Source organism: Trachypithecus francoisi, unplaced genomic scaffold (genome assembly GCF_009764315.1).
Source record: "Trachypithecus francoisi isolate TF-2019V2 unplaced genomic scaffold, Tfra_2.0 Lachesis_group3, whole genome shotgun sequence".
Lineage (NCBI taxonomy): Eukaryota > Metazoa > Chordata > Mammalia > Primates > Cercopithecidae > Trachypithecus > Trachypithecus francoisi.
Genome location: NW_022681468.1, coordinates 125,175,747 through 125,187,798, shown reverse-complemented (window position 1 = coordinate 125,187,798; position 12,052 = coordinate 125,175,747). Strand labels below are relative to the sequence as shown.

The window sequence follows — 12,052 nt, the reverse complement described above, 5'->3', positions numbered from 1 at the left end:
CCTCCGCCTCCTGGGTTCAAGCAGTTCTCCTGTCTCAGCCTCCCTAGTAGCTGGGACAACAGGTGCACACCACCATGCCCGGCTAATTTTTTGTATTTTTAGTAGAGACAGGGTTTCACCATATTGGTCAAGCTGGTCTCGGAACTCCTGACCTCAGGTGATCTACCCTCTTCAGCCTCCCAAAGTGCTGGGATTACAGGTGTGAGCCACTGTGCCTAGTGAAACCCTTAATTTTTTCATATGCTCAGAATAAGCTGATAGACATTGGATGACCTGAAAAATGTAGTGTCTACTAATAAAAATGTCCATTAAATGGCAGTAAATCTCCTCCCATATGGAGCTTTCTCTTTAGAGCAATCTCCTATAGCTGCTCTCAGGAATTCTGTATGTCATTGAGGCAACTACTGGGAAGTATCGTACAGTGTTTTCTCCTAGGTCCTTGAATCTTTTAGTTCAAGAAACAAAGTAATGTAAAGCAGATTGGCCTTGAAGTCTTTGTTTGTTTGTTTGTTTGTTTGTTTTTGAGGACAGAGTCTCGTTCTCTTGCCCAGCCTGGAGTGCAGTGGCTCACTGCAACTTCCACCTCCCAGCTTCAAGCGATTCTCCTGCCTCAGCCTCTCGAGTAGCTGGGATTACAGGTGCCCACTACCACGCCCAGCTAATTTTTGTATTTTTAGTAGAGACAGGGTTTCTCCATATTGACCAGGCTGATCTTGAACTCCTGACCTCAGGTGATCCACCTGCCTTGGCCTCCCAAAGTGCTGGGATTACAGGCGTGAACCACTGCACCTGTCCCTTGTTTGTTTTTTAGACAGAGTCTCAGGCCAGGCATGATGGCTTATGTCTGTAATCCCAGCAGTTTGGGAGGCTGAGTTGGGAGGATGACTTGAGCCCGGGAGGTAGAGGTTGCAGTGAGCAGAGATGGTGCCACCGCACTCCCGTCTAGGTGACAAAGCCACACCCTGACTCAAAAAAAAAAAAAAAAAAAGAAGAAAAAATAACGTACTTTCTTTTTTTTTTTTTTTTTTTGAGACGGAGTCTCGCTCTGTCGCCCAGGCTAGAGTGCAGTGGCCGGATCTCAGCTCACTGCAAGCTCCACCTCCCGGGTTCACGCCATTCTCCTGCCTCAGCCTCCCGAGTAGCTGGGACTACAGGCACCCACCACCTCGCCCGGCTAGTTTTTTATATTTTTTAGTAGAGACGGGGTTTCACCGTGTTAGCCAGGATGGTCTTGATCTCCTGACCTTGTGATCCGCCCGTCTCGGCCTCCCAAAGTGCTGGGATTACAGGCTTGAGCCACCGCGCCCGGCCAATAACGTACTTTCAAAGGATAAATATTTCCCACTGTTGCGAATACTGGATAAAACATATGAGATTTTACCATAAAAAGTAACCCAGTTCTAATCATGAAGTCCAAATCTGACAAGAGAAGTTAATTATAAGAAGATGTCTTATTGAAAAGAACCCTCAAGCCTGTAATCCCAGCACTTTGGGAGGCCGAGACGGGCGGATCACGAGGTCAGGAGATCGAGACCATCCTGGCTAACACAGTGAAACCCCGTCTCTACTAAAATACAAAAAACTAGCCGGGCGAGGTGGCGGGCGCCTGTAGTCCCAGCTACTCAGGAGGCTGAGGCAGGAGAATGGCGTAAACCCGGGAGGCAGAGCTTGCAGTGAGCTGAGATCCGGCCACTGCACTCCAGCCTGGGTGGCAGAGCGAGACTCCGTCTCAAAAAAAAAAAAAAAGAAAAGAACCAAAAGCCGGGTATGGTGGCTGATGCCTATAATCCCATTGCTTTCAGAGGCTGAGGAGGGAAGACTGTTTGAGCCCAGGAATTCAGGACCAGCCTGGGCAACATGGCAAAACCCTGTATCTACCAAGAAGTCCCAGCTCCTGAGTAGCTGGGACTACAGGCACACACCACCATGCCAGGCTAATTTTTGTATTTTTTTGTTGAGATGGGATTTGACCATGTTGCCCAGGCTGGTCTTGAATTCCTGCGCTCAAGCAATCTGCCCACCTCAGCCTACCAAAGTGCTGGGATTACAGTCATGAGCCACTGTGCCCAGCCTTTTTTTTCCTAAACCATTAAGTCATTCAGGGAGATGTGCAGTGATATAAGTTTTTTGTTTGGTTCATAAAAAAGAAATGGAAAGAGATCTGGAGAAAAACTCATTTGCATTTTTATATTTTGATGTGTTTGGATTAAAAAAACACCAGTAGTCTCATAATTTTACCCCACCTAATGTGTAATTTCAGGTTACTTTTAGATATATCAAGAAAACAATATAATTTAACTATTGGATCACATGTCTTACTCTTATTATTTTACAGGTGTGTACTCATGAGGAACAAGGTATTTTACAGCGTGACTCAAACAAGAGCCAGAAACTCTTAAAGAAACTCATGTCAGGTAGACAGCAATCTTCTAATTGGATGACTCGGATGATGGGTGTCTTGTTGCGTCTGTGGTTGTTTCTCTTTTCTGTATCCTGGAGTGCAAGATGCAGTTTATTCACTCATTCTCTGTTTTTTTTTTTGTTTTTTTGAGATGGAGTCTCACTCTTATCACCCAGGCTGGAGTGCAGTGCGCGATCTCGGCTCTCTGCAACCTCTGCCTCCTGGACTCAAGTGATTCTCTTGCCTCAAACTTCTGAGTAGCTGGGATTGCAGGTGTGTGCCATCACGTGTGGCTAATATTTACTTTTTTTTTGAGATGGAGTAGTGCTCTTTTGCCCAGGTTGCAGTGCAGTGGCGCTGATCTCAGCTCACTGCAACCTCTTCCTCTTGGGTTCAACTGATTCGCCAGCCTCAGCCTCCCAAGTAGCTGGGACTACTTGTGGTGGCGCATGCCACCACACCTGGCTAATTTTTTGTATTTTTAGTAGAGACAAGGTTTCACCATGTTAGCCAGGATGGTCTTGATGTCCCGACCTTGTCATCTGCCCACCTTGGCCTCCCAAAGTGCTGAGATTACAGGCGTAAGCCACTGCGCCCAGCCAATATTTACATTTTTTTTAGTAGCGATGGGGTTTTGCCATGTTGGCCAGGTTGGTCTTGAACTCATTACCTCAAGTGATCTGCCTGCCTCGGCCTCCCAAAGCGTTGGGATTACAGGTATGACCCACTGTGCCTGGCCTATTCACTCATTCTATAAGCGTCTATTTTTTAGAAAAATTATTAAGACTACATAACATTAAACAGCAAAATAAATATTAGTATTACATTATAATCTAAATAATAAAATTAATATTCTTGCGACCATACTTGTATAAAAAACTGAATAAGTTAATAAAATGGAGAAAGGACAGCGCTTCTTATAAAAGAATTCCAGTTAATAAAGTGCAAGAAATGAAAATACCAGAAAATCACAATTAGAACACTGCAGTAGTAACTGCCACAAGCATGATCCACCAACGGATACTGAAATTATTGTGTGAAAGTTTAAGAACAAGAGATTTACAATGTCATGAAAGACAAGATTGAAGAAATGTCACAGATTGGAGTAAACTAAGGATATATGTGATGACTAATTGCAGTATAGATCCAGTATTGGATCCTAGAACAGAAAAATGACATTAATGGGAAAAAAAAAGTTAAAATCCTAATAGTTTGTTCATAGTGTTATACCAATGTTAATTTCTTATTTTTGATAATTATACTATGGTTTTGTAAGATAAGACAATAACATTAAAGGAAGCTATGTGAAGGTTATATAGGAACTCTACTTATTTTTTAATTATTTTATATGCCTTTTATGCTTGAAACACACCTGACAAAAATAGTTAAGGACTTCCTTTATTTTTTTTATTTTTGAGACGGAGTTCGCTCTTTTTGCCCAGGCTGGAGTGCAATGGTGCAATCTCGGCTCACCGCAACCTCCGCCTCCCGGGTTCAAGCAATTCTCCTGCCTCAGCCTCCCCAGTGGCTGGGATTACAGGCATGTGCCATCACCCTGGCTAATTTTGTTTTTAGTAGAGACAGGGTTTCTCCATGTTGGTCAGGCTGGTCTTGAACTCCCAACCTCAGGTGATCTACCTGCTTCAGCCTCCCAAAGTGCTGGGATTACAGGCGTGAGCCACCGTGCCCGGCCAACAATTTTTTTTTTTTTTTCTGAGACAGAGTTTTGCTCTTGTTGCCCAGGCTGGAGTGCAATGGCGCGATCTTGGCTCACTGCAACCTCCGCCACCTGGGTTCAAGCGATTCTCCTGCCTCAGCCTCTCGAGTAGCTGGGATTACAGGCGTGTGCCACCATGCCCGGCCAATTTTTTTGTATTTTGAGTAGAGATGGGGTTTCCCCATATTGGCCAGGCTAGTCTGGAACTCCTGACCTCAGGTGATCCGCCCACGTCAACCTCCCGAAGTGCTGGGATTACAGGCGTGAGCCACAGCACTCGGTTAGTTAAGGGCATTATTTTTATTTATTTTATTATTTATTTATTTATTTTTGAGACGGAGTTTCTCTCTGTCTCCCAGGCTGGAGTGCAGTGTCGCATTCTCGGCTCACTGCAAGCTCCGCCTCCCGAGTTCACGCCATTCTCCTCCCTCAGCCTCCTAAGTAGCTGGGACTAGAGGCGCCCGCCACCACGCCCGGCTAATTTTTTTGTAACAGACGGTGTTTCACCATGTTAGCCAGTATGGTCTCGATCTCCTGACCTTGTGATCCGCCTGCCTCGGCCTCCCAAAGTGCTGGGATTACAGGCGTGAGCCACCGCACCCCCCCTATTTTTAATTTTTTTAGAGGGAGTCTTGCTCTGTCGCCTGGGCTGGAGTGCAGTGGGCGATCTTGGCTCGCTGCAACCTCCGCCTCCCGGGTTCAAGCGATTCTCCTGCCTCAGCCTCCCAAGTAGCTGGGACTACAGGAGTGCGCCACTATGCCCAGCTAAATTTTGTATTTTTAGTAGAGATGGGGTTTCACCAAGTTGGTTGGCCAGGATGGTCTTGATCTCTTGACTTCTTGATCTGCCCGCCTCGGCCACCCAAAGTGCTGGAATTACAGGCATGAGCCACCGCGCCCGGCAGTTAAGGACGGTATTAAAAGGAAAAACAATATACTCATTACCCACTACTTAATGCAAATATTTCATTTTGTTCCTGCCTTGGTTCATAGTACTTTTTGTTTTATATAGACAGATTGGTTAGGATTATAATGTAGTAATCTGTGTAAAAACATTTGTTTTTCCATTTTTCCAACTAATTCATAATTAGCTGCTATCTTGCTATATATTCTTCATAATTGTTTTTAGTAGCTAAAAATAGGCTTTTAACTTGGTTTATTATAATATGATTATTTCCTAATTACTGGATATTTGTTTCCAAATTTTAAATAATATCACAAATCGTCACCTTTATTAAGATAGCTTTTGATTTATTTCCTTGTGATAAGTTTCTAAGAATAATGTTACTACGTCAAATAATGTGATCTTTTTTTGACACTTGAGATGTATTTGCCAGATTATTTTGTCCAAATATCATATAAATCGCCGGGCATGGTAGCTTATGCCTGTAATCCCAGCAATTTGAGAGGCTGAGACGGGTGGATCACCTGAGGTCAGGAGTTTGAAACCAGCCTGACCAATGTGGATAAACCCTGTCTGTACCAAAAATACAAAATTAGCCGGGCATGGTGGTACATGCCTGTACTCTCAGATACTCGAGAGGCTGAGGCTGGGAATTGCTTGAACCTGGGAGGCAGAGGTTGTGATGAGCCAAGATTGCACCATTGCACTCCAGCCTGGCAACAAAAGCAAAACTCCATCTCAAAAAAAAAAAAAAATCATACTAATCTATAGCAGTATTAGCGTTGTACCCAGAAACCTGTTCACTCTTGAGTTTTGACATTTCAAATTTGTTTTAGTTGTAAAAGGCTGTAATTTTTTAAAAATTATTATTATTTTTTGTTTGTTTGTTTGAGACGGAGTCTCTGTCACCTAGGCTGGAGTTCAGTGATGTGTTCTCGGCTCACTGCAACTTCTGCTTCCCAGGTTCAAGCAATTCTTCTGCCTCAGCCTCCTGAGTAGCTGGGATTACAGGCGCCTGCCACCACACCCAGCTAATTTTCGCATTTTTAGTAGAGACAGAGTTTTGCCATGTTGGCCAGGCCTCCTGACCTCAGGTAATCCACCCACCTCGGCCTCCCAAAGTGCTGAGGTTACAGGCATGAGCCACTGTGCCGGCCTGTAATTTTATTATTAAAGAGGTTGCACATGCCTCTATATTTTTTTCAATTAGATGTTAAGGTAATCATTCTGAGAAAAAATGGTTCTGATTCTACGTACTCTCCTTGTTTGTTCGTTTTTAGACAGTCTCTGTCAGGCTGGAGTACATTGGTATGAACACATTTTACTGCAGCAATTCTCCTGCCTCAGCCTCCCAAGTAGCTGGGTCTACAGACATGTACCACCATGTCTGGCTAATTTTTAAATTGTTTGTACAGATGGGCTCTCATCATGTTGCCCAGGCTAGTCTTGAACTCCTAGACTCAAGTGATCCTCCCACCTCAGTCTCCCAAAGTGTTGCAATTACAGGATTGAGCCACTGCACCCAGCCACCTAACCCATTTTGGATCTTGGGTGTATCATAATCTATGGCTCTCTTTTTTGGGATATATAAATTTATAATATGCTGTCAAAGAAGATAGCACAACCGTGGAATCAGTGTTGGCTTTAGAGTTATACTCGAGCTCAGATTTTGTTTCTAGGGTCTAATTTCTTTCTTTTTTTTTTTGAGATGGAGTCTTGCTCTGTCGCCCAGGCTGGAGTGCAGTGGCACGGTCTCGGCTCACTGCAAGCGCTGCACCCTGGGTTCACGCCATTCTCCTGCCTCAGCCTCCCGAGTAGCTGGGACTACAGGTGCCCGCCACAACGCCTGGCTATTTTTTTGTTATTTTAGTGGAAACAGGGTTTCACCGTGTTAGCCAGGATGGTCAAGTGCTGGGATTACAGGCGTGAGCCACCGTGCCCGGCCACTTGTCTAATTTCTAACTGTGTGAACTCAGTAAATTTATAGTCATCTCTGAACTTTAGTTACTTTATCTGTAAAATAAAGATAGTACAAACTGTCTTACAGGATTATTGTGAAAATTAAATAACATGTATACTAAGTGCCTCAGCATTTAGCAGGTTCTCATTAAACTGACACTGTTCATTTCTGCCCCTTTTGTGAAATTTTCTTTTTTCTTCCATTATTTATTGTTTAGTTTTGATAATATAAAAGTATATTTAGGCTGGTGTGGTGGATCATGTTTGGAATCCCAGTACTTTGAGAGGCTGAGTTGGGAAGATTGCTTGAAGCCTGGACTTTGAGACCAGCGTGGGCAACATAGTGAGACCCCCTTTTTACAGAAATTTAAAAATTCAGACACAATGGCATGTGCCTGTTGTCTCAGCTACTCAGGAGGCTGAGGTGAGAGGATCGCTTGAGCCTAAGTTTGAGACTGCAGTGAGCTATGATCACACCACTGCACTCCAGACTGGGCAACAGCATTAGATCCTATCTTGAAAAAACGTATATTTAAAGGTAATATTCAGCAAATTTTTTCACTAAGAAGGCATTTTTATGTCACATTCTTAAATACTTTGGTGCCCTTAGTGAACCAAATTTTTATAAAGGAAGAAAAGATCCCTACCATTTATTGAAAACCTGTCATGTGTCTTACTTGTAATGCTGTACAAGTAAGTCCTGGACTGTGTACTTGTTTTCCGTTGAAATGAAGGCTCCAGGCCATCAGGCCAGAACTAGATCTTCTGATGTTTTGTTCTTTGTTGCACACTGGTACAACTAATTTGTATTTAGAGGCTGACACCATTTGACTTCCTTATTGAATTTCAGGGGTGGAGAATTCTGGAAAGGTGGACATCTCTACCAAGGACCTTCTTCCTCATCAAGAATTGCGAATTAAGTCTGGTCTGGAGAAGGCTATCAAGCATAAAGACAAACTGTTAGAGTTTGACAGAACTAGGTATGAAAGGGTTAGAATAACAAATGCTAAGAAATAAACTAGTCCACAGATTCTGGCCATTATTTTGGTACTCGATACCTTCTCAAAGTGGAGTGTGAAAGAGTTTATAGCAAAAGAAGAGCTGGATGCTCTACATAGGAGGCCTACATCTTGTTTTTTAATCCATGTTTGAATAATATAGGCTCCCACCAAAAGAATCCTGTCCCATAGCATTTTTTGATTCCTGGTAAATGTTAGTCTATTCCCTGGACAGTTGATGTGAGTTGACATAATTCACCACTTGTTTTACTTGTAGCCATTCATTCAGTCACCTGTATTAGAGTACCTATTATGTGCAAACTGTTAGGCTGGGCTCTGGAGAATCTATAAGGAATTGCCTCTGGGAGAACATAGGTTATGCCTTATCATAGGAAGGCATGATTTACCCTTCTCCTTTCCTTTGACTAAATTTGTTTTTTGATTCAATAATCAGTATATTAAAATACAACTAAATTAACGTTATACTCCTGCATTATTATTGTTTAGCCCATTGACTTCTCTTTATGAGATAGATTTATGATAATTCTGTTTTTGACTTCCTCCTTATTTTTTTCTTTTGAACAAAATATTCGTTGAAAACCAGTTGGTGGTAAAAAATGTTTGGATAGGATTTATATGTTCCCTTCTCAAATGACTCTGTGAGGGTCCTCAGAGAGACCCTGAATCTCTTGTAACCTGAGAGTCTATTCCTGGCATTGTAATCTTTTGATGAGACATTCCTGCTACTTTCAAACCATTTGCTATGAATACATGAGATCAGATTTAGAAAACTATTCCTTAAATAAACCCATCACAAGGTGTGTAACTCATATTCACTCTTCATCCTTTCAGTATCACATTTCACCATACTCAGTAAAACGTAGTTTTAGAAATAGAAATGGAGGCCGGGTGTGGTGGCTCATGCCTGTAATCCCAGCACTTTGGGAGGCCGAGGCGGATGGATCACGAGGTCCGGAGATCCAGACCATCCTGGCTAACACGGTGAAACCCCGTCTCTACTAAAAATACAAAAAAATTAGCCGAGCGTAGTGGTGGGCACCTGTAGTCCCAGCTACTCAGGAGGCTGAGGCAGGAGAATGGTGGGAACCCAGGAGGCAGAGGTTGCGGTAAGCTGAGATCGCGCCACTGCACTCTAGCCTAGGCGACAGAGCAAGACTCTGTCTCAAAAAAAAAAAAAGAGAGAAATGGAATGCACTTCTCGATCAACAGAAACTGGAAAAGGGTCTCTCCCTATTATTGCTGCTTTGCTGGTGTGTTCATGGGTACCAGTTTCATTATCTAGGTTTTTGTATAAGACCAATTTCCACCAGGCACAGTGGCTCGGCTCACGCCTGTAAGCCTAACATTTTGGGAGGCCAAGGCAGACGGATTGTTTGAACCTGAAAGTTTGAGAGTAGCCTGGACAACATAGCAAAACCCCGTCTGTACAAAAAATACAGAAATTACCTAGGCATAATGTCACATGCCTGTAATCCCAGCTACTTGGGAGGCTGAGGTGGGAGGATCGATTTAGACTGGGAGGTGGAGGTTACAGTGAGCCGAGATTAATCCAGTGCACTCCAGCCTGGGTGTCATAGCGAGATTGTCTCAAAAAAAAAAAAAAAAAATTTCTCCCAGGGTACTGTTAAAAATGTTTCTATTCTAAGTCTGCTTTATTTTTGTTTTATTTTTGTGTGTATGATCCGCCAGCCTCAGTCTCCCAAAGTGCTGGAATTACAGGTGTGAGCCACCGCGCCTGGCCTAAGAAGACAGTTTTTTTACAATTCTAGCTGAGTATGAAAATTTGAAGTCAATATATGAATCTAACTTCAGTATTTCACTTATGTCTATTTATGTCACTATTTGTAATTATGGGGAAACTTAATCTTAACTGGATTTATGACATTGGAGTAATCACTCAACTTCTGTGAGCCCCAGGCTTATTATATGTAGAATGAGAGAATTAGACCATCAAGATTGCTTCCAGTTTTTAGTTTCTCTGTCAGTACGATCTTAGAAATAGGCCTGACTGTCATATCTTGGAACTTGGCCCCAGTGCATTAGTGAGAGCCTGCAAAGTGGGGTATAGGTAATACCATATAGTATAGGGTAATAGAATGTCTTAAGAGTAAAAAGTTGACCAGGCGCAGTGACTTACACCTGTAATCCTAGCACTTTGGGAGGCCAAGGTGGGTGGATCACGAGACCAGGAGTTCAAGACCAGCCTGGCCAAGATGGTGAAACCCCATCCCTACTAAAAATACAAAAATTAGCCAGGCATGGTGTCGCGCCTGTAATCCCAGCCACTTGGGAGGCTGAGGCAGAGAATTGCTTGAACTGAGGAGATAGTCATGCCACCGCACTCCAGCCTGGGCGACAGAGCAAGACTTTGTTTCAAAAAAAAAAAAGAAAAAAGTAGTTAAGCTACAGAACTGAGACTTCAGCAAACTCCAGTAAGCAAATAAGCCTAGGAAGAATAGACTGGATCCCAGTTACAGAGGGACTAGGATATTTAGTAAGCTGTCAGACATGAACTCAGATGCAGCAAAACTAGGCTGAAGCCTAGCTTTCAGAAGGTAGAGGCTGGACTAATATGAAAGGTAGAAGGAAAATGGATTACGGTACTGTGTCTTTTCTTGCTGAGGTTGAGATAAGTTCTAAGAGCTGAGCCTACACTGGAAATAAAACATATGCAGAGCTTGACTTGATTTTGGAACATATTTGAGATATTAAGCTACCTTGAAACTGTTTTCCAATAATCGGTCCTTATTTGTCAACAGATGACCTAATTACCATGTGTTCCCTTTTTCTCAGTATTCGAAGGACCCAAGTCATTGATGATGAGTCAGATTACTTTGCCAGTGATTCTAACCAATGGTTGTCCAAACTTGAGCGGGAAACCTTGCAGAAGCGAGAGGAGGAGCTGAGAGAACTTCGACACGCCTCTCGACTTTCTAAGAAGGTCACCATTGACTTTGCAGGAAGGAAGATCCTGGAAGAAGAAAATTCACTAGCAGAATATCATAGCAGGTGAGTGAGCAGCACTTGGAAGGGTGTCAAAGAAGGAATAGGTTGACCATAAAGGATTTTCCCTTTCTAGTGGATCTTTTATTTTTGTTGATTTAAAAAATGTGTTTATTTGGAATGGAAAGCATGTAAGAATAGCTAAGAAAAAGTTTTTAAATGAACACTCCTACTAGATAATTACTGATTTTTGTCGGTTTTTTTTTTGAGATGGAGTCTCGCTTTGTTGCCCAGGCTGGAGCACAGTGACCCGATCTTGGCTCACTGCAACCTCCGCTCCCGGGTTCAAGCCATTCTCCTACCTCAGCCCCTTGAGTAGCTGGGATTACAGGTGCCTGCCACCATGCCCAGCTAATTTTTGTATTTTTAGTAGAGACAGGTTTTCACCATGTTGGCCAGGCTGGTCTCAAACTCCTGACCTCAAGTGATCCACCTGCCTCAGCCTCCCAAGTTGCTGGGATTATAGGCATGAGTCACTGTGCCCAGCAAAAAAAAAATTTTTAAAACAATGAGATATAGTTTGGGCACAGAAATAGATTAATGAAACAGAATCCAGAAAGATATTGGTATGTTTACATTGTGTGTGTATGTGTGCACGGGTGTGTGTATATATATATGTGAGTTTAGTAATCAATAAAGCTAACATTTTTAATCACTAAAAAATAATTAAAATTGTTATTTTGGAATAATTGCCTGTTTGGAAAAAAATCTAGGTAATGTCTCTACCTCAAACCATTCTATGATGCTGTAATAAGTTTCACTAAAGAGTTAAATATAAATAATACAAAGGGATCAGAAAGAAATACAGAATCATAGGAGAACATAATTATAGTCTTGGTGTGATAAAGCTCTTCCGAAGCAAGATACAAAATCCTGAAGTCATGACTACATAAGATATTTTAAATAAAAAGACAGTACCAAGTTGGAAGAAAGTATTTTAAGTGGTTTTAACAGTCAAAGGAGCAATTTCCATACTATATAAGTAAGAACTCTAGCAAATTAAAAGAAAATGACCAAAAACTCCAGCAGAAAAATGGACAAAAACTAAG

General features: G+C 42.4%; 1 protein-coding gene across 3 annotated transcripts in view; it reads left to right on the top strand.

The window, feature by feature from the left end:
* The window catches only part of TRIP4 (thyroid hormone receptor interactor 4), a 70,450-nt gene that overhangs the window by 11,297 nt on the left and 47,101 nt on the right, over window positions 1-12,052 (top strand). For all 3 annotated transcript variants that reach the window (XM_033189787.1, XM_033189784.1, XM_033189785.1), the window contains exons 5-7: window positions 2,336-2,414; window positions 7,832-7,961; window positions 10,794-11,009. In XM_033189787.1, the coding sequence (XP_033045678.1) occupies window positions 2,408-2,414; window positions 7,832-7,961; window positions 10,794-11,009 (353 nt within the window). In that variant the 5' untranslated portion in view covers window positions 2,336-2,407. The remainder of the gene's footprint in view (window positions 1-2,335; window positions 2,415-7,831; window positions 7,962-10,793; window positions 11,010-12,052) is intronic.